Genomic DNA, 22,763 nt, shown 5'->3' on the forward strand with positions numbered 1-22,763 from the left:
CTTTATTGGCCTTGTATATTTCTTCTCTCCTCCCAGTCTCTTCAGAAATCCTTTATTTCTGTCAGCCCTCTAAGACAGTGTTGCTTTATCGGTGTTGGCAGCTCTGTCACAGTGTTGAGCAGCATTTGGACGTTTATCTTCTCAGCAAACATCATCTGTATACTACCGGCTGCGACCAAAACGGAAGAGGGAAACATGTACTCTCCAAATTATTTGAACCAGTTTCTTTTGCGTGGGTAACAACTTTTGTACCGAGTAGTTGTTGGCAACAAAAAACACAGAATCGGAGCCAAAATGATTATGGCAGCTGTGTACACTCTCTGGCACCACGCGGACACTCTGGGAGCCTTCCCATAAGTAAGGAAGAACCACAAGGCTTTACTGACTTTCAGTTTTGGCTTGTTCCCTACCCTTGGGCAGCAGGGTCGGAAAGCGGAGGTGGTAAGGAACTACTAACAGGAAGGATCAGGAAGGGAACGAGAGAAGAAGGCAGACGCCTGGCGCGGGGCTGTAGGCAAGGCGAGGAGCGGAGGGGGAAAATTAAGGGAGCACCTGAGCCGAGAAGTACTCATACTTCTGACACCTGCAGCAAAATTTTCCACGAACAGACGCCGTCCCCGGGGGCGGGGGCGGGGCGCGGGAAAATAGCGGGGTCCGCTGCGATTGGTCGCGCCCCTCTCCACCGCCCCCGCCCCCGGGTGGGCGGGGCGGCCCCGCCCCACTGTCACTCAGCCGCAGCTCCCGCCCCCGCCCCCGCGCGTCTCCAGCCCGTGGGGCTCCAGTTCCCTCACGGTCCCGCTACCTGGGCGCGCCCGGTCGGCGGGCAGCTTCGGGGCCCGGCGCGGGGCGGCGGCACCGAGGGGGAAGGGGGCGCGGCGGTGTCTGTTGGAGCGGTTCCCGCGCAGGGCCGCCGGCGAGGGCATGAACGCGGGCTGCCCTCGCCTCGCGAGCGGCGGCGGCGGGAGCGGCGAGGCGGCGGGGCGCCGCGCACAGGCCACGGCCCGGGGCGGCGCCGGGGGGCAGCGGGCCGGGAGATGAGCCTGTCGCCAGCGGCCCAGGAAGCAGCATGCACCGCGATGCCACCGACAGCAGCGGCGTCCGCCGCGGCCCCACGCCCGCCGCACACGCCGGCCGTGCTGCTCCGGGCTCCGCGGACGGGCGGCGGGCGGCCGACGGCCCGGGCGGGGGCTGGCGGGGACCCGCGGCCGTGGCTGCCGTGGCCGCGCTGGCGCTGTGCTGCCTGGTCCCGGGTTGGGGACCGGCGGCGGGGGCCGGGCCGGGCGCCTTACTGCTGCGTCTCAGTCTGTACCTGAGCGGCGCCGCGGCAGCCTGGCTGCTGGGGACTCTGATCGCGCTCGTCTACTGGAGCCCGCGCGCCCGGCCGCCGGACTTCGTCTCTTCCTGGAGCCGCCTGGCCGCGGCCGTCCGCTGTCCGCTGCGGGTGAGTACCGGTCTCGGCTCCGTCGCGTGCCCGCGGCCTGGCGCGCGCGCAGACCGCGGGGGGCCCCTCGGGGTGGCCCTCCCGCAGCTGAAGCCCGCGGAAGGCTGGGCGGTGCGAGCTTCGCCACGCGCGCGGTTTTAGGCACTGTAGTTACTCATTCTCTCCCCGCAAATCCTCCGCCACAACTCGGAGCACTCGGTGGAAGGGTCTCCGATGTTGAGGTGCACTTGGTGAGGGTTGGAGAAAAATCGCGAGCACAGCACCCGTAGGACGCGTGTGAGGCGTGGCACTGGGCACTGGTGGTCGTGTTTGGGTCTTCGATCCGTGGTGGGTGGGAGATAACTTTATGGCGGTTTCCGGAAGAGAAAACTTGGTTAGGTCACCGGGTCCCCCAGGGTAGCTCGCTCTTAGGCCCGGTGTACTTGTACCTACAGTGTCCTGTCTTCCACCATGTTGGTTAAGAAGTAATGCAGTTTAGGATGATGTCTGATTTGAAGTCGGGGCGGGGAGGAGGGGTACTACAAGGAAACACCTTGGTTTGCTAAGAGGAAAAGCTGTATCCTCATCGAGGTGTAGGACATCACTGCTGCGGGTATGGAATTCAGGAAATAAATGCTTTCCCCTCCTTCGTGCGGGCTTCCCGTTTGCCTTATAATAGCCTTTACCTCCCGTCTACTTATAATAACCCTTTAAAAGGACCTTCATTTTACCGTAACGTGGCTGGTTGATATCATCATAAAACTGAAATTGCCCTAGGACTTTGGGGCCAGGGGAATGGCAGTGACTCAGTTTCATAAAAATGTTACAATGACTGCTGTCCCAGGGTTTGTATTTGCTGATGGTACCAGCCACTCACTGCTTTCCGGAAGAACTTTCTACTCTTCAAAATGACTTTTCAGAGCCTATCACTTCTGAGTGGCATCCTCACCCAGTAGGCTCAGGAAACCCCAGCACTCTCAAAAAATTAACACTGTCTATTTCGATTAAAAACTTTGAGTTAATTGTACGTTTTTTCATTTTTAACTTAGGGTAGGTAAGTAGATGCGTTCTTCCTTTTTTACTCTTTCTCCACTTCTAATAAGAAGTAAGGACCCTAAAACTTGACCAGTTTGCTTAGGGATCTATCTGTAAGGCACATCACAGTTCTTAAATAACAGAGTTCAGTACTTATTTATTTAGCAGCTTTTACAAACCAAGGCTTACATGATCTGGAAGGTTGGGTTGAATTAGAAAGTCACATAAGAGTCCTAGTCACTAAAGATTATATTCCTTCCTGTGGGGGGACTAGGCAGTAGATAAGCTACTTTTAGATAGTGGTTAAGTGTTTATGAAGCAAAAAGAAAGAAATTAAAAAAAGGAACTCAGTGGTTGGGAGGGAATGCAGGAAGGGAAGGAAGTGGGAATGGCCGGTCAGGTCAGAGTTGAGATGTTATCATCCACCTATCAGGGTCCCCAAACCTCACCTGTGGGTTACTGCTTCTGCAGAGTGCGCACCTTCAGACCTCCTAGCCCACCTTGTCGGATTTACTTCTGAGGAAGGGGAAATCTGGATCATCAACTAGAATAATAATTTTACAGAAGAAATAATGAAAAAAAAAGAGTACTTGAAAGGTGACAAGGCAGCATGGCTAAATCCGATTTCAGATGTTAGGAGGGGTGAATTTTAACTGGGGGTGGGGGGAGGGATGACTGGCCAACCTATTTAAGCTTGAATTCCTGTAATAGCTTTAAGTAAGATAATCTGGAAGTTAGCCAGGCAGTGGTGGCACACGCCTTTAATCCCAGCACTCAGAAGGCAGAGGTGGGTGGATCTCTGTGAGTTTGAGGCCAGCCTGGTCTACAGTGCTAGTCTCAGAACAGGCAAGGCTGTTAAACAGTGAAATCCTCTCTCAAAAACAAAAAGAAGGAAAAAAAAATCAGGAAGTCACTTATCATTTAAAATTGAAGTGCATGTTAGTCATATAATAATCCATTTTCCTATGATACAGATGCTGTTTCTTCAAGCCCCTTGCTTGCCGTATTTGCAGTAATTTGTGTGCGTTTTTTTTAAACAGCCGTTTTCTTTTCTTTTCTTTTTTTTTGGTTTTTACGAGACAGGGTTTCTCTGTATTGTTTTGGAAGCTGTCGGTCCAGCCTGGCCTCGAACTCACAGAGATCTGCCTGCCTCTGCCTCCCGAGTGCTGGGATTAAAGGCGTGCGCCACCACCGCTCGGCCAAACAGCCGTTTTCTTTATGAATGGAATGCTGGGAGGCACAGACATGTGATGTAGTAGTATCCGATGTCTGTGAGTTCTGTGGGAGTAGAATAGGAAACTAGACTCCACAGGTCATCTGGCATATGTGGAGGGGGAGGCTGTTTAGCAGGGAACCAAATGGAGATGGTGTAGCAGTGACTACTGCAGAATGAAAAAGAACAATCTTTTCCTGACACAGTGCACTTTGAATGTTTCACACATGAGCCACATACCATAAGACTGGTATCCAGCTTTCTGTCCCGTCCCTCCCACCTTCTCTGAAAATTGCCCGAGTGCTTTGGGGCCAGTACTGGGGGGTGGGGGGATGGCAGTGGTTCAGCTTCATTGAAACGTTACTCTGCTAGAGCCAGGGGTGGGAAGACTGTGAGAACCAAGGGGATGGAGGACACCGGGGAAACAAGGCCTTCTAGACACAAGGGACAGATGCACATATGAACACACAGAGACGGTGGCAGCACCCACAGGGCCTGCAGCAGGTGACGCCAGAGGGGATCCCGGTGCCAAGAGGGGAAGTAGACACGAACCACCATCCATAACCCAGAAGCTATGTCCAACTGATAGCCACTCACAAAGGAGAAACCAGCTTTCTCCAGCGGAGAGTCTCTGCTTTACAAACTACACTTAATGGCAGGCCCCGTTGCTCAGAAGTAGATGGCCAACAGTGAATCCAGTGGTATTTGGGAGGTTTTTGTTTTTTGTTTTTTGCCTCATGATGCTTTGTCCGGGCATTTTTAAACTTGCAATCCTTTTGTTATATATTATGGCTTCTGATTTTATTTTTTATCACCCCCCTGTGTGTGTGTGTGTGTGTGTGTGTGTTTCTTGTGCTTTTTCTTTGGTTCTTTTTCCTGTTTGTTTTGTCTTATTCTGGTTTGTTTGATTTTACTGTCTCTTATTATTATTTTAAATGTCCCTTTGTATTTTAAGGGAGAGAAAAAGAAAGGGTATGGATTTGGGTGGGTCTGGAAGTTGGGGAGGATCTGGGAGAAACTGGGGAGGGGAAACCATAATCAGAATATATTGTATGAAAACAATCTATTTTCAATAAAAGGGATATCTTTCTATTTTGTATATGTGGTGCATGAGTACATATGTGTTGGGCCTCACTAACCCATGTTGAGGCCAGAGGCCAACAGTAGTGTTTTCTCTTTCCCTACCCCCCACCCTCCTCCTCCTCTCTCTCTCTCTCTCTCTCTCTCTCTCTCTCTCTCTCTCTCTCTCTCTCTCTCTCTCTCTCTCTCTCTCTCTCTCTCTTTATTTCTTTCTGTTTTTGAGACAGTCTCACTGAAACTGGAGCTTTCCATTCGAGCTAAGCTGGCTGGCAAATGAGCCCTAGGGATCTGCCGGTTTTCATCCCCTGCAGGTTCTGTTTTTCACAGAGTATATGTAGCCAGCAAAGGTGATGGGAATCTGAACTCGGGCCCCCACGCTTGCATAGAGTTCTCATGCACCTCCTAGCCATTCCTCTCGCCTCTGATCTTGAACTCTTCATCTTCCTGCTGCAGCCTTCTGAGTGTTGGGATAGTAGGTGTGGACTACCACATCTGGGTTTCCAGTCTTGTCGTGCTTCTGGAACTAGAGTCTCAGACATTTGTGAGCTGCTATGTGGGTGCTGGAATTGAACCCAGGTCCTCTGGAAGAGCAGCCAGTGCTCTTAACCACTGAGCCACCTCTCCAGCCCCCTTGTCGTGCTTCTGGATGCTTCACAATGTTCTCAGTTGTAAGCTCTATGTAGTTAGGGTCTATAATTGACACTCTCTGTTATCATTCCCCGTATCTTAATAGGAGTTGAAGGCAGCTCAAGGGTTCACTGATGACAATCAGGAAACTTAGGTTTATTTGTGGTCACTAAATTTGTGCTTTTCCTTTCCAATTAACCTAGTACCTAGTGGGTATCTTAAGTGTGCAGGATTTCGGCTTTACAACAGTGGGATGACAACTGATTGAAAGTAGCTTTCATCTCAGACAAATTCCACCTCAACTGCCCATTATTTTTAGGAAATAAGCCATTTCAGATCAAGAAGGTTGTCCCCAAAGTCTTGATAACTGATGTCTGGGTCCTAAGGGGCAGTTTTTAGCCCAGTTTTGCTGAGAGGACTGTCACCGTGTAGTGTTCCTAGACCAAGGTCTGGTTTTGTATTCTACAAGGCCATTTAACCTGTTTGGATCTGAATAGTCATGAGCCACAGGTTCTGGACCTTAGCGCTTGATCCAAGCAAGGCAATAGCAGGAGAAATGGGAAAGAATGAACCATTTGATGCAGGAGAACTTTTGCTACACGGATATCCAGAGAATCGTCTCCTGTAGTGGAAGAGAGGGACGTAGCTTACATTTCGACGAAATAGATTTCATCAAAAATGTCATTCAAAATCTTTTTTCACCTTTTCTGTCTCAGATTCTGGATTTTTCTCTTTTGCTAGATACAATTTCCTAACTACTTTAATAAAACCTTATTGTAAGTTGAACAGTTTATAATAGTGTCTAGTTATTATAGGGTCTAGTTACCAGTGTGATTTGTGAACACAGTGTGGACTATTGTGCTAATGTGATAAAGTAACCTCCTTTGTCTCAAATACCTAATGTTTTCTGCTTGATTTATACCATGTGAAGCAGAATAAACAATTAATGGAGATTGGAGGGCAGTACAGCAAAGTCCACAGAAACTGGGTGTAGCAGCATGCGGGAGACAAAAGGTGGCGATCGTGTGAAGAAGGTGTTAGTGGCAGACCAGAAGTGTCGTCAGACAGGAAGGGAAGAAAGTTTGTCAGACGGAATCAGTGAGCATTTCTGAATATCTGAAGCATAACTCATGTGCTGGTCTTGTTAGGTTATTTTTTTTTTTTTTGCCACTGAGTTTCTCAGCATCAGGACATAGTATGCTCTTGGTAGATAGATTTTGATGAGAACACGTGTCAAGTGTTTGATGACTTTAGGTTTGAAACTTCCCCCAGCTACCAAGCAAAGAGGGAGAGCCTTGCAATAGTAGCCTTAAGAGCCTGAATTACTGTCTGTATGAGTACTTGGCCCTGTGACATTGGGAGGCTCCAGAGATAAACAAGAGTACTCCCTGTCCAACCCTCTCAGGCCAAGTAGCATTGACTGGATGGGAAGGCAGATGTTCAGAGGGACAGTAAGAACATTCACACAGCCATCCACTGCTCTAGTTGGCTTGAGTCAGCCTGCTGGGATTCCTAAATGGGTTCTTTTACTAATACAAATGTTCTTTGAGTGAAACAAACTTAATTTAGTTACTTGAGAGGAAAAGGAAAGAAACAGGAATTAAAGAGACTATACATAGCCCTTTGTGGCTTTCCTTTATTATAGTAATGTGATAAACAATCCTCAATAATTTGATAACAGATAATGGCATAATGCATTTACTGCACTGTTTAGGATATTTGTTCACTTTTCAACTAAGGGAGTTTTGATTCATGGTGACCAGTAGGGGAAAATTGTGGCTTTTTTTCTTTTGAAAATGGTTCTTCAATCTTTGGATTGATATTTGGTTTACAGAATACCAATTAAAAACTTTTAAATCATAGGGTCCTGCCTAATGCTTTGTGGTATCATGGATACTGCACTTTAAGTTCATGCTGTTGATAATTTCAGTCATACTTTTTATAATCTACACAGTCACATGATTAGTGAAGGCATATGGAATAATAAACAGTGTGTGTGTGTGTGTGTGTGTGTGTGTGTGTGTGTGTGTGTAGGGAAGCTTTCTCATACAAAGACTGGTACCAGCAATAGTTGCTATTCATTCTCCCAGATATATTTTAACGTATAAACAAGCATAAATATGTATTCAGGAAGTTTTGATACCTATCATTTGATGGTTTATGAACAGCGATTGCACATGTAGGAAAATTATTTTCCTCTGTAATGAAGGAACTCTTCTTTAAGGCTGACACATATGAAATGAAGTTATATATGAATAATGAATAACTTCAAAATAGAGTGGTATCATACATATGACATAAAAAGAAATGCCAACCAAAGCCAGCAAACATATTCTTGGAAATGAGGAAGCTGTGTTTGAATTCAGCAGCACTGTCTAAAGGGAGTAGTATGCATTTTCATCACTTGTTAAAAGAATCCAGAAAACTGTTTCTGAGAGGGAATAGTTGGACCATTTGAGATTTGAGTTGTCAGTGAATATATCAGATGAGTCACAGGAACCAAGACCGAAAGATAATCTTGGCCTTGTGGAAGTCCTTAAGTGAGAGTAGAATTGAAGTCAGTCTGTAGGCCTGGCAGCTTTTGACATTGTCGGATACAGGCATGATAACATTAGAGGCAGGCCATAGAAATGCCCAGTAGATGTGATTAGGCTTAAAATGAGAAATACACTGTGGCCATTGTGATCAAATAGTGAAGAGGGTTAACGAAGCTGTGGTGCTGCCAAGTAGTGGCTCGGGCCTGTAATCCCAACACACCACAGGCCTAACTAAGCAGGTCATCTGGAGCCAGTCTTGGGTGTGTAGTGAGTTCTAGCTAGACCAGCCCGAGATACAGAATGAGTTCTGGCCCAGGAAAGAGAAAGTAATCAAGGCTTTTCTTTGACTTCACTAGATATCACTAGTTACTGGGCAGATAGATTAAAGAATATTGTCAAGGGTTCTGCCATTCCTTGTAGCCAGTATTCAGCAGCAAGCAAACCAGAGTCCCTCTGTCTTGCTTAGTTTTGTTGTCAACCTGACTCACCTGGGAATAAAAGGAAGTTCATTTGAAGATATATCTTAACCAGACTGGCCTGTGGGCATGTCTGGGCATTTTCTTGATTGCTAATTGAGAGGCTCAGCCTGTGGGCAGTGACCTCCCTGGGCAGGTGGAGCCATCCTGGAAAGCCAGTAAACAGCGTTCCTTCATGGTCTTCAGGGCCTGCCTCAGCTTCACTTGATAGTAGACCATAACCTGGAAACCAGATAGATAAGCCCTTTCCTTCCTCCAAGCTGGTTTGGGTTAGTGTTTTATACCAGAAACAAAGGGCCAACTAGAACCCCCACTGTTTACACTTGAGTGTGAAGGTTGAAGTCTTGGGATGTTAGTGTTCTACTCTGAACGTTCCCTTAATTCCGGCCACTCCCTGCTTGTTTATTTCCAACCCTAGAATCTTAAGCAGCTTTTTGTTTGGGGAGTATGCAGTGATGTCACCTCGGTAATTGATGTTGCTTGCCTAAAAATGCTGTAGGGTTCATTTCTAAGCCATATCACATTGGGGCAAGCAGTGTCCTAGATTTTCTTTAAAAAAATGTATGTTTTCAATTGTACTAAAAAGGTGACTCAGCAAGTTTTCTGCAGAGGGTATGGGCTTCAGAAAATGAATTGTGTCTGCTGAAGGCTGTTAGCATTCAAATGACTTCATAGAAACTTGTTTTTTTTTTTTTAAACAGCAACTGGACTTTGAAAAGAGAAATGCAAGCTCAACAAGCCTAACAAAGTAGTGTTGATTGGTTGGATGCAGAGGGCAAGAGCAAGTCTTCCTTAGAGACTTGCCATGTAGGCTGAGTGCCGGGGTAGGTCCTAGTCACACCCTGCTTGAGTCCTGGGGTCCATTCCTGTAGTTTATCCAAACATGGTAGAGCTTTCCAGAAACCTCCATGAATGTGGGTGTATTTGGGTGGACTTCTGAGATCACATGCTGCTTTTGGTAGCTAGACTTTTGAGGGTACCTGATCTTACCCTGGGGCTAGGCTAGCCTTCACTCATCAGCTCCTTTAGGTAGTGGCCTGACCTTGTATATTTGTTGGTCCGGGGATTTCCATGCCTGAATAGCAGGAAGCTAGTTGTAAAGAAAAATGCACATAGATTTAAAGTGGAATACCTCTGAGGCCTAGGAGGAAGCAGTGAATTGTACATTGTTAGAGTAAGTTGTAAACTTGTTTGTTAGAGCCTGTTTAATAACCTTTCTATCTTTATTTGCAACTTTGGTTCCTTACATAACTAGATTAATAGTTCTCACCTTCCTCTGCATGGAGAAGTAACGAATAGCTATAGGCTTTGGTGCTCCTCCTGTAAGGAGCACCCCACCATCTGATCCCACTCTTATTCCCTCCCCTTTCACCCTTACTCCTCCCCCTTGCCATCTACATTTCTTGTCGGTGGTGGTATCTTCATTGTCATCATCTTCTGTCTTCTTCTCCTTCTACCATCTTCCTCCTTTCTTCTCCTCCTCCTCCCCCCCCAGCTATTTTTAATGCTTGATAGGCGCTAGAAAGGTTGTCCTGTTTCTTTCACTCAGTAGTATAAGAGTTCCCATGACATCTTCATCGTCTCCCCTTGTACCCCATCTCACTGTCTCCCCTTGTACCCCATCTCACTGTCTCCCCTTGTACCCCATCTTCATCATCTCCCTTGTCCCCCATCTTCATCGTCTCCCCTTGTACCCCATCTTCATCATCTACCCTGTACCCCATCTTCATCATCTCCCCTTGTACCCATCTTCATCTCCCCTTGTACCCCATCTTCATCATCTCCCCTTGTACCCCACCTTCATTGTCTCCCCTTGTACCCCATCTTCATCTCCCCTTGTACCCCATCTTCATCGTCTCCCCTTGTACTCCATCTTCATCATCTCCCCTTGTACCCCATCTTCATAATCTCCCCTTGTACCCCATCTTCATCGTCTCCCCTTGTACCCCATCTTCATCGTCTCCCTTGTACCCCATCTTCATCATCTCTTGTACCCCATCTTCATAATCTCCCCTTGTACCCCACCTTCATCATCTCCCCTTGTACCCCATCTTCATCATCTCCCCTTGTACCCCATCTTCATCGTCTCCCCTTGTACTCCATCTTCATCATCTCCCCTTGTACCCCACCTTCATCATCTCCCCTTGTACCCCATCTTCATCATCTCCCCTTGTACCCCATCTTCATCATCTCCCCTTGTACCCATCTTCATCTCCCCTTGTACCCCATCTTCATCATCTCCCCTTGTACCCCACCTTCATTGTCTCCCCTTGTACCCCATCTTCATCTCCCCTTGTACCCCATCTTCATCGTCTCCCCTTGTACTCCATCTTCATCATCTCCCCTTGTACCCCATCTTCATCATCTCCCCTTGTACCCCATCTTCATCATCTCCCCTTGTACCCCGTCTTCATCGTCTCCCCTTGTACCCCATCTTCATCGTCTCCCTTGTACCCCATCTTCATCATCTCTTGTACCCCATCTTCATAATCTCCCCTTGTACCCCACCTTCATCGTCTCCCCTTGTACCCCATCTTCATCATCTCCCCTTGTACCCCATCTTCATCATCTCCCCTTGTACCCCACCTTCATCATCTCCCCTTGTACCCCATCTTCATCATCTCCCCTTGTACCCCATCTTCATCATCTCCTTTGTACCCCATCTTTATCATCTCCTTTGTACCCCATCTTCATCATCTCCCCTTGTACCCCATCTTCATCGCCTCCCCTTGTACCCCATCTTCATCTCTTGTACCCCATCTTCATCTCCCCTTGCACCCCATCTTCATCGCCTCCCCTTGTACTCCTTGCATGTGCCCACTCCTTTCCAGTTCCCATGTGTGTAGCAGCCTCTGTGTGGGCTCCTTGGCTCATTTCGTCTTTACAAGACAAGCCTATGCAGATCCTACTTTGGTAGCATGTTTAATTAAAGCCTGTCAGCAGCTTCCTGTTGTTTCTCCTAGCTCTAGTCTGAACTGTGGCAATTACTTCCACTTCAGCTTCAGTCCTCAGCGTCAAGCTCCCTGTGACTCTAGACTTGATGACTTCCGCATTCGGCGACTCTGTCTGTCCCCTTTGCCTGTTCTCTTTCTGCCTTCAGCCCTCAACATTACTTGGGTAGAGACATTTTCCCTGAATTTACCTGTTCAGTAGCACCAAATACTTCTTGTGCTTATCAGAGTTTACATTTTCTTTTTTTCAAGACAGGGTTTCTCTGTATAGGACTGACTGTCCTGGAACTCACTATGTAGACCAGGTTGGCCTCGAACTGAGAGATCCACCTGCCTCTGCCTCCTGAGTGCTGGGATTAAAGATGTGTGCCACCACTGCCTGGCTCACAGTTTTAATGTTTATTAGAATTTGGGAGTAGTCCCATGCCCTTTATCATTAACCCTTGTACTCTAGGCTGGCAGAAACTGGCCTTTTTTATCTTTAGTACTTCGGTAGGAGTCTTGGTAGCTGAGGGATAATTATTTCTGGAATGAATCAGTCTATCGTAGGCAGTAAGAGAGCAGGTTTTTAGTCAGCACTTTTTTCTGCCTTTGAACCATGACAGTCATATGTTCTTGAAGTCTCTGGTAAAAGTCAGCTTTCCCAGACTATGATTCATTAAGGTTTAATTCTGAGAGCCATTTTCAGGTTTACCACAAAAACAAACAAGGAAGAACCAAAGGTGGGATTGCTGTTTGTTTTGAGACAGGGTTTCAGATTACAGTCTAGGCAGCCTAGACTCACAGGTTGACTAGGATGTCCTGAAACGAAATACAGCCAGCCCCCTGACCTCAGCCTCAGCTGGATTTCCAGGCTTCAACCATCACCACCAGCTAGTAAAATGTGTTGTAAACATAATTGATTCCTGTAACCATTTCATATTTTAAACCTTAAAGTGATTTATTATTTTAAGAGATAGCACATACAACCAAGGGAAGGCAGGCTCAGTGGAAGGCACAGCACCGTCTCTCTGCACATCCCTGGCTCTCCCTTCTCATGAGTCAGTCCGTTCTTGGGCTGTTGGTCAAGTGACTGTATCTGTTTTATCAACATCACAGGATGATAATTGAAAGGAGCAGGGAAATGATTGGAACAGGGCACAGGGGGAGGGGGAGAAAGACAATTCATAGAAATGCCCTGGCAATGTTTCCCTCATGTCTTATTGGTCATGTTTGGATCAGTTCCCATTCCCAACAAACTGTTGGTAAGGCATCCAGATTTCCGGATTTCCGGATTTCTGACTGGCTTAGGACCACCTGGGGAAGGAGAGGAGGCATTAAAACAGTGCTCACTTCACCTCACGTGGGAGGTTCTCGTGAGTAGCATCATACCTCTGCTCGCTCACCTCCACTGAACTCACCTGTGGTTCCTGAGTTTATCCTTGTGTGTCATCCGTGTGTGAACCTCATGCCTCACAGAAGGTACTCCATTTCCAATGTCTGTAGTTCTGTTGGACAGATGTGCAGACCCAGTTGTCCTTCTGTCTAGTCAGTTTTATTTGTGCTCTCCACTTCTGCCCAGCAGACATCTGCTAAGGGGTGGAGTGGTGAACTCTGGCTTCCCTCTAGCTTTCAGCTTGCATGATTCAACGGATACAGATGGCATTTGCTTGGGTTTCGTTTGGGAGAGGTACGGCTAGGAAAGCTTTGGTCCTGAATATTTTGACATACCCGTGGGTGTGTTCACCTTGAAATTGTGTATGCAGATGTGCAATTTGAGGAAGGGTCGAGGGTTAAACAATGGATTTGTTAGGAGAGGGGGTTGCTGACTCGGCAGTGGTTGCAAAGAAGGGAGTTGGGCAAGCAAAGGAGGAAAAGCCTACTGAGGAGTGAGAGGAACAGGCAGAGATGGAGGAGAGGAAAACTCAGAGATGGCATGAGAGAAGAGAGAAGAGCCATAGCATTACGTGGTATCCAGGAAGGGGGTACTCTACAACTTGGTGCATGTTGTAGACTTGTGCCAGTATTGCATGGGGCTTTAGGTGAAGAGGGGAAGGTAGCCTCCCTCGGAGGTTGCAAATGGGAGTTGGGAAGTGTAGAGATAGCCGGCAGGGCATACAGACTAGAAACTGGCTGAGGAGGGGAGGACAAGCAGCAGCAGCACTAGAGGAGAGTGGTGTCGTGCATCATGGGGATTTGCAGCCATTTAAAAATATCTTTAGGTTTACTTACTTTATGTGTATGGGTGTCCCGCCTGCTTGTATGTCTGTGTACCCCCGTGTGTAGCTGGTACTCTCAGAGGCCAGGAGAGGGTAGTGGGTCCTCTGGAACTGAAGTTAGGGACAGTGGTCATGCTGGCGCTGGGGATTGAACTGTGGTCCTCTGCAAACACAGGTGCTCTTCACTGTCAAGCTACCGCTCCAGCCTCTGTTGTCACTGTTAGAGGAGTAACGGGAGCATGTTTCTGGTTAAAGACTTCAGAGTGCAGAGGAAGGGGCTGGAAAGCTTGCATATACAGGCTGGTTGGTAGAGCAGCACCAGGAAACAGGATCTGAGCATGTGTGGAAGGAATCAGGCTTGAGACTGGAGCAGTGGGGCGTGGGTGTGTGTAAAATGGGAGCACCCGGGAGATACTTCAAGCTTCAGATATCTTGGTAAGTGGGAGGCAAAAATAATTGTTGAAGGTGAGGAAGATGTCATTCTATAGAAGGTTTCTTCTTCTTCTTCTTCTTCTTCTTCTTCTTCTTCTTCTTCTTCTTCTTCTTCTTCTTCGTTTTTTCGAGGCAGGGTTTCTCTGTGTAGCTTTGGAATCTGTCCTGGAACTAGCTCTTGTACACCAGGCTGGTCTCGAACTCACAGAGATCCACCTGCCTCTACCTCCCAAGTGCTGGAATTAAAGGAATATGCCACCACTGCCCTCCCCTTTAAAGGTGATTTTAAAAAGAAGTGGTAGATTTGGAAATAAATGAATGAAATAACAGCAAAAACATTTTTGAGTGCTTCCTGTCTATTCCATGTTATACTAAATACTCATTTACACCTCTCAGTTATGAGACATTTACTATTATTCCATTTTGTGAAACAGAAATCAGGTTTAAATGAGTTAATGCCTTCCCAAACATGACCAATCTAGATGAATGGTGGGTGGTTCTGGGCTTTTCATGGTATGACAGATTAGATGAGAATATGTGATAGTCACTTATATCATCGAAGCCAAGGGAGGTGCTAAGATTAGCAGGATGGATCTGAGAACTCAGAGGAAAGGGTCAGCAGGACGGTGGTTGTACCCCGGCATCAGAGCCTTCTGAGTGCTATGGGAAGGGTTACTGAGCAGAGGGGATTTGAGACAGGGAAGGTCTGGATACTGTGTGGCTGTGACCCAGTGTTCATAGGGTTCATCTTGGTTCTCTTGTGATTGAAGGGATTGCTTCTCAAACTTGTCTGATAAAATGTCAGGGATGTGGCTGAGGGGATGGCGTAGAAGGGTGCCTGAGGACCTGTGTCAACCCTAGGGACCTACATGGTAGATACAGAGAACCAACTCTTACAAGTTGTCCTCTGACCACCATACACATAATAAATGATCAATAAATGTGAAAAATGTTAAGTGTTGTCATGGAAGATTGCATTACATTTTGTGAGATGTAGGAAATGAAGAGGTTCAGATTGGGTCTGGGGAGGTGGCTAACTCTGGACTACTTTGCCTGAAGTCATCTCTGGCTGTACCATTGCCATTCAGAGAATTTGCTTGTACTTTAGAGCAATTTCCCTGGTTAGGTACAATCAAAGTTAGTTTGGGGGTGTTATTTTTCTGCTTTATATGAGAGTATAAGTATAATTTTATAATTATAAAACCATTTGAATATTGGTGGCTTCAGGATTGATTCAGCTTCTGTACATAGTATGGAACATGATAAGCTTTTGCTGTAGACCCTGTAGTATTTATTCAAAATCACTTCATTAATTGAGCTGATTTTCCTTGCTTTTGTTTTTGTTTTTCAAAACAGCCCTGACTGTCCTGGAACTCACTCTGTACACCAGGCTGGCCTCGAACTCACAGAGATCCATCTGCCTGCTTCTGCCTCCCAAGTGCTGGGATTAAAAGTGTGCGCCACCACTGTCCGTCTTAGTGCAGATTTCTTAGCCATCTATCTAGTCAGAACTGCTCCCATGGAAAGGCCTGTATAAGAGGAGGATTTAGTCATTATTCCAACACATTTATTTATTTCAGGTAGAAAGGAAAGAAACAGTTTTTATGGTTAGCTTTAGGCTTATGTTACAAAGGACTTAACAGCCTCTGTGAGTAGATTCAATTGAATTGTGCTTTCGGTTTTATACTTAAGTATCTCATACACCGTGTTATCAGGGATGCTGTATTTAGAGCTCAGATGGTGTTTCAAAGGATTTGTAAAATAACAGGCTTCAATGAATCAAGTGACCAGTGTAATTTTTCTCACTAGGTACAAATATTTTATCAACAGTTTTTATTTAAAAACCAGCCAACCAATTAATAAAAAGGCATTATGGTATTTTATGACAGAAATGGAATGTAAAACTCTGGAAAACAAGCAATTCTGTGTGACTGCTCTAGTTATTGGATTGTATGAAAGCTCTGAAGCAGGGGTGACTAGGTTGGTTATCATCTAAGTTCAGGGTTGTCTCTTAGGAAATGAGATTATGTCATATATGCCAATATGTATGAGTCTCAAATTCTTATGAAATGCTCTTAGAGATTCATTATGTGTTTGGGTGGCTTCCTTCCATGACTGAAGGGAGGGAGGGGCTGAAGAGTGAAGTGGATGGAGGTTTCCAGAGTATGAAGAATATTGGAATCTTATGCACACTTCTGTAGTACAGTGGTTTATTAGCTATTTGGTTATGAGTGCCCAACTAAGTGCCAAGCAGATGGAGTGAGTCCTCAGTGACTACCAGATGACTGAACAAATTAATGGAAATGTGGAGACCTGAGATTGGCCAAATGAACTCAAACGATGTGAATCATATGATAGAACTAAGAAACAAAACTGAACAGTATGCAAAATGGGCATGTCAGAGATTGTAGTTGCACTTCCCCAAGCCACTTTGCTTTTTGCTGTTTTTCTCTAGCTCTGCTCTTCTTTCCATATCTTTTAACTTCTATCCATTTTGTAATGCTGTTTGCCTATGTATTTTCAAGTGCATGCTATAATTGTTGCTTACAAACAATAGACTTGAATTTCTCTTAATCAAGTATGTAAGAGCAAGGTAAACTGGAAAGGATGGAGTTAACTCCATCCTCAGAAAAAGCCACCTTGAGAAATCCCTGCGTGGCACAAGGCTGATTCAGTTCCAGCCGAGGAACCATAAGCAGCTCCAAATTGTGCCCACTCTGGACAAAGTGACCCCATCTGGGTGGTCAGGCAATGACTAATTTTGGTAAATAACTTTTTGTCACAACTGCCCTTGTGGGCAACTGTTAGTAAAAATTTTGAAATTCTCCTAGCCCCCATCTCAATGAATCCAAAGGTCACCTACTCTTACACAGTCCTGAACAGCCAAGGCACGTACCACCCTGCTTGTGTTTTTATTTATTTTTCCTTTAAAAGCCCCTCACAGTTGAGGCCACGCACCCTTTTACTGCAGCTGCTGTGCCAGTTTGCTGGACAGGGCCCCTGCTGAGGCTTGTAACATCAAACCTTATGCATTTTCATCAGTGACCTGGCTCCTTGGTGGTCTTTTTTGGGGTCTCACGAACTTGGCATAGCAAAGGGGAGTGTGTCTTTTAATGCCCTTCAGATTGGTGTGTATGAAGTAAAACATGCTTTCTCCGTGGAAGTCTGATTCTCTCAAATACTCTGGAAAACATTCAGCCCGGCGGTGGTGGCGCACACCTTTAATCCAAGCACTATGGAGGCACAGGCTGGAGGATCTCATCTACAGAGCAAGTTCCAGGACAGCCAGGGCTACACGAAGAAACCCAAGGGGTCTTGAGAAAATAAAAAGGAAAGGAAAGGAAAAACATCCCAAAGTTTTATTAGTTTGTCTGAAAAATCTGTCAGTATTGAGTAGTTTAAAGAGATTTTGCATTTGTGATATTATTTTCTTAGATTAATTGCTGAGAAACATTTCTAGAAACATCTGTTTGTGACAGTTAAATCAGAAAGCATGAAAGAGATGTATTAGGCAGGGAGCACTTGCACAGTGTCTGTCTGTCCTCAAAGGCACACACGTTAGTTGTTGACCTGCTGGAAAGGACATTTCCAGTTGCTCACGTAGTTGTGCTCAGCTGGAAAATCTTAGTGCTCCTCCTCCAAGCCCCTCCCCCATGTTCTTCAGTATCCTGTTAGCTGGTGGAAGACTTCTTGAAACACATTCTTTGATTTTTATTTTATTTGTGTTATTGGTGTGTGTGTGTGTGTGTGTGTGTGTGTGTGTGTGTGTGTGTCTGTCTGTCTGCCTGCCTGCCTGCCTGCCTGCCTGCCTGCCTGCCTGCCAGAGAGGGGAGAGAGAGAGAGGGAGGATGTTAATGTGAAATGGGTGCATGTGTACCACAGTGCACGTGTGGAGATCAGAGAGCGGCTTCTGGGTCTGTCTTTACCTTCACCTTATTTTGACACCAGGCCTGTGTTTTCCCCCTGTGTATGCCAGACTGGTCTGCACGCTGTTGGGGGTTCTCCTGTGTATCCCTCTCGTCTCCCCACAGGAGTGCTGGGTACAGATGTTCATGCCCTGATTCTGGCTTTTATGTGGATTCAGGGATTCCAACTCAGGTCCTCATATTTGTGCAGAACATTCTCATACCCACTGCACTGAGCAATCTTCCCAGCTCACAGGAAAATCCTTTAGGCATTAAATCCTTTAAATAAGGTTAGGATCCAAATCCGACATATATTTCATAAGCACTTTTGTCATCTTTTAGAACATTTTTTGGGAGTACTTTATATCAACAGTACAAAAATGAAACACTTTTCATTTAGAATAAGAAAAAAGTGGAAGCATATTTAATGTAGAGTAAGCAGATAAATTATGGTGTAGGTCATTCAAACATATTCCAAGTCTTTCATTATGAAAGCAGTGCTTTTAATACAATATTGGGTCTAAAGAGCCAAATACAGAATTGATTGTAGTTTCTTTGAAAAGTATGCAAATGAGGGTGGTTGTCTGGTTCAGTGGGTAAGACTCCTTCACATGCAAGCATTGTGCAAAAAACCAGGCTTGATGGTGTATGCCTGTAACCCCAGTCCCGAGGAGGGTGGAGACAGGATTGCTAAGGCTTGATGACCAGCTTGTCTACCTGAACAGGCAAGCTCCAGGTTCAGTGGGAGACCTTGTCCCCCCAAATAAAGTAAGAGCAATTGAGGAATCCTGAGATGCTGACCTCTGACCTCCATATACATGTGTGCGCATGCACATATAACACACACATAGTATGTGCATAGAAAAAGTGCCAGTAGTGGTTTATAATTCATGTGCCTTTTAGTTGGTGTTGTACTTCATGTGTGTTCTTTCTGTTGATGCTCATATTAGCCCTTATCATTAGTTAGATACTGTTGTTATGTTTTACAAATAAGCAAACTAAGGTGCAGGAAAATAACTTGCCCATAGTTATAGTCTCGAAATGGTGGGCACACTGACTACAAGGAAATAGGCCCAGCTCTTATATTCTTATATTACCGGTTAAAAGTTATATTTTAGTGGTATCAGTTGGATCTCTGTGAGTTCAAGGCCAGGTAGGGCTACACAGTGAGCTCCTGTCTCAAACAAACAATAAATATTAAAATCCCATAAAAGAGGAAGAGATTTTACAAATATCATTACTTCCTATCAATACAAAATTCCCAAAAGGGATAATCACTTTGCTTCTGTTTTGACAGTTTTCTTTGATGCTAAGGAAAGCAAGCTCACAATGAAGCATAGCAAAGCATAGTCCAGCTTTAGCCAAACTGGCCTTTGTAAAAGCAGACAAGGGGGCTTACAGGCTCAGTAACAGGAATGTAAAGGAACAGACGCGGTGGAATGGCTTCAGGAAATGCGCTTTCCTCCTGTAAAGGGTAGCCACAAAGGCAAAAATAGCTGCCTTAAGAGTGGGTGTCCATCCTTATACTAGCATAAATAAAAACTCTTTAAAAAAAAAAGAGTGGGTGTCCAGTGCCTCACGCTGGGGGCCCAGCTCTCTACTCCTTTTTGTTGTTCTATCATTTGTGGTCCTTTGGAATCTGTCTGCTAGCAATCCACCAGACCATCTCTCTCTCTCTCTCTCTCTCTCTCTCTCTCTCTCTCTCTCTCTCTCTCTCTCTCTCTCTCTCTCTCTCTCTCTCTCTCTCTCTCGTTTCCTAAGATGGGTCTCTCTGGCCAGCCTTGAACTCACCATGAAGACCAGACTGGCCTTGAACTCACAGAGTTTCATCTGCCTCTTGTCTCCAGAATTCTGGGATTAAAGTTGTGTGCCACTCTGCTCGGCTCTAACTAGTTTTCTTGAAAACTGGTAGCATTCTGTGACTCATAGCTGAACTGTGCTGTTGCGTGTGAGGCATTCTGCCAAGGGCTCTGTGTGACTGCAGTGACGGACATGATGCTCATGGGTTGAATCTGGCTCACAGTGTGGTGCAGTGTAAGCCAACAGTGGAGGAACAGTGAATTAGATGGAGATATCTATAAATTATTGATTTCCATTTATTGTTGAGACAAAACAAAACAAAAATAATACATCTAGAACAATAACAAGCATAACCCCTGTTACTATTTATAGTACTTTCCTGGCCAGTGCTGTGTTTTTCTGTTTTTGGAATTCTAATTCCAATTATATTTAAAATGAAAGAACAATAAGCCCCTTAAAAAGAGCTAAACAGAGGAAGTGTCGGGGTCAAGGGAGTGGCTTAAGTGAGGGACATCAGAGCTAGTCCTACCCAAATGTAGAGCCATGTCCCCTGCCCTGCTTTGCTGCGCCAGCTTCCACGTGGTTGCCCAGAGTGCACAGTGGACCCATGCCCCTGCAGATGTTCCCATCTTTTCCAGTCTTCTCTAATGCATTGGCCTCTCTAATTCCTTCCCAGGGAAGACGTACGCCATTTCTTCATTTCTTTGGTCTTGAATAAATTATTTTTTGAGGTCAAGGCAGAATATGACTGTTTTGAAAGAGGCAGAGTGTTGAGAATAACGTAGTTGAAAAGTGAGAAGATTGCCAGGTGCTCAGGATCCTTGGGAGGACAGCCCCTGACACTTTGTGGGTAGCGATGATGACTGCAAGGTTGTATTGGGTTTGTAAGGTAGACTGCCATTGCTGTAGTCACAGAAAGTTATATCCACAACCCCTGAGCTTTGTGTAACCCTCTCTTCCCTTCTCTCCCTTCTTTTCCCTTACCCTTTGTTTTTTTGTTTGTGGCTTAATATAGCTCAGGCTAACTTCAAACTAGGGATGTAGCCAAGGATGACCATTGAATTATAATCCTTTTACTTCCACATACTGGGATTATACTCATGTGCCTCCATGCCTGGCTGTTTTTCCTTTTAACATAAACTGGATAGATTGGAAAATACTTGAAAACATATGTGCACGATAAAGAGGAGAGATGTTAGTTTACTAGAGTAGTGCACGTAATGGGCGAAAGGTGATTGGCTGGGAAGTCACCCAGAGAGCAGCTTGTGTAGACTGGATTTCAGACGGCTCCTGGCTGTCTAGTGACTAGTGGCGTCAGAGTGCCCGAGTTTCTCTGCAAGGCTTCTCTAGGTGTTTTCTCTTAAGAGGGTGTCTCTGGCTTTGGCACACAGACAGTTTGGGTGTATCATGGCTGTAGATTGAAAAGTTGTTATGCCTATGCTGTCTGTTCTTGATTCTGCAGATCTGGTTACACGTCTTAGAGAAAAGCTTTTAGGTTTTGGCCTGACTTTGGAAAACATTTTTCAAATGTGCAATTATATATTAAGATCCCTAATTTTTTCCTTCTAGAGAACTGTGTGTAATTAAAAAATGACCTTGGTTAGTTTGATGTAGTTTTAGATCTTAATATGAAGCTAGGTTTCATCTATTTTCATTAAATAAAAGTGTATTTTTTAGTAATAGTGATCTGACTCAGTAAAAACATTTACGAATGAATATTGTGATATATGTACGAAAATACTGAAGCAGAAGCTGAGTGATCAGATTCCATAGGGAGGCCATATCCAGATAGATGCTGTAGGTTTTACAGCATCCTTCGTGACAGCAGGAGTGCATGCCTTCCTTTTACCTTTCCCCAACCGAGCATTGTAGGAAAGTAACTGTCGAGAAAGGTATGTTATCTGAGGAACAGGGGTGTGCCAGCGGAGTGAAGTTAGCCTTTGTCCAGCCTATAGAGTTACTGCTTTTCAAACCAAAAAGAAAAAAAAAAGAAAAAAAGAAAAAAGGAGAAAAGAGCAAAGCAGAGGGATTTTAAGTTTCAGGCCAGCCTGGGTTATCCAGTGAGAACCTGTTTCTAAAACAAACAACCTCTCCCCATGGACAACAGAACCACAAAGGTATTCTCAATAACCAAAGCCAAACATATTCTCAGTAACCCACACCCAAACCCAAGCAAGATAGCAGATCCACAAGGAGGGGGACAAAGGTAAAAAGTATTTGCCTAACCTCCTTCCACTTGGTTCTTTCCTACCTGCTAAAGGTTTTACCACCTGCCCGTAGTGCCATGCGCAGGCTTGGAACCATGGAATGTCTCATCCCAGGACCTTTTCTCCCCCAGCCTTTGAACACGGTTTCCCAATTACAGGTTCTGTACTTTTGGTGACCAACAGTGGTCAGGTGAAGAAAACCAAAGGCAGGCATTTAGTTGAAATTTTCCCCAATTTGGTTCTCAAATGGAAACTTTGTTAAGCGCTGGGTGAGAGAAACAGTGGGCCCTATTGGAGGGGGAGGACCTTGGGAGGGTTTTCAATTAAGTGCTTGGGTTTTTTCTTTTAATTTGAACTATCTTAAAAGTTTTATTATTTTGTATATGTGAGTGCTTTGCCGACACGTGTGGCTATGCACCACATACATGCTTGGTACCCTCTGAGGACAGAAGAGGGTGTTGGATCCCCTGGAACTGCAGTTACAGACAGCGCTGAGCTGCCATGTCGGTGCTGGAATCCAATGTGGGTCCTCTACAAGAGCAGCCCTACTCTTAAGCTCCAAGACATCTCTCCATCCTTGGCTTATGTTTTACTGTTTGACCACTGTTGGTCACCAAAAGTCTTGTACCTGTAATTGGGAAATTATAAAAATTTGAAAATTAGAATAAATCTTTACCTTGTAATGTGATAGTTACTAAAGACTAGAAAACAGTTTTAAATGGTTGAAGGTGCTTTTTTATCTTTCACTTATCAAATGGTTTGTCTCTATGTGAGCATAATTTTTCTAATGTCTTGAGAAATTGAGTTTGTAGCATAAAGTCCTCTCATGGTACAGTACACACACACAGACACGTCATACTTTAAAATAATGTATTAGAAAGT

At 45.3% G+C, this 22,763-nt stretch overlaps 2 protein-coding genes across 4 annotated transcripts in view; one reads left to right on the forward strand and one right to left on the reverse strand.

Annotated features, from left to right (window-relative positions):
- Cfap97 (cilia and flagella associated protein 97) overlaps window positions 1–1,411 on the reverse strand; it is a 34,727-nt gene extending 33,316 nt beyond the window's left edge. Inside the window, exon 1 of the mRNA XM_040731940.1 lies at window positions 1,310–1,411. The gene's annotated coding sequence lies outside the window, so the exon portion shown is untranslated. The remainder of the gene's footprint in view (window positions 1–1,309) is intronic.
- Window positions 1,040–22,763, forward strand: part of Snx25 (sorting nexin 25) — a 96,647-nt gene continuing 74,923 nt past the window's right edge. Inside the window, exon 1 of one of the 3 annotated variants that reach the window (XM_013110849.3) lies at window positions 1,040–1,441. In XM_013110849.3, coding sequence (XP_012966303.2) covers window positions 1,067–1,441 — 375 coding nt within the window. In that variant the 5' untranslated portion in view covers window positions 1,040–1,066. The remainder of the gene's footprint in view (window positions 1,442–22,763) is intronic. The other 2 variants (XM_005066667.4, XM_021225203.2) reach the window with 2 other exon arrangements.

The sequence above is a fragment of the Mesocricetus auratus genome, unplaced genomic scaffold (assembly GCF_017639785.1).
Source record: "Mesocricetus auratus isolate SY011 unplaced genomic scaffold, BCM_Maur_2.0 Super-Scaffold_100026, whole genome shotgun sequence".
Lineage (NCBI taxonomy): Eukaryota > Metazoa > Chordata > Mammalia > Rodentia > Cricetidae > Mesocricetus > Mesocricetus auratus.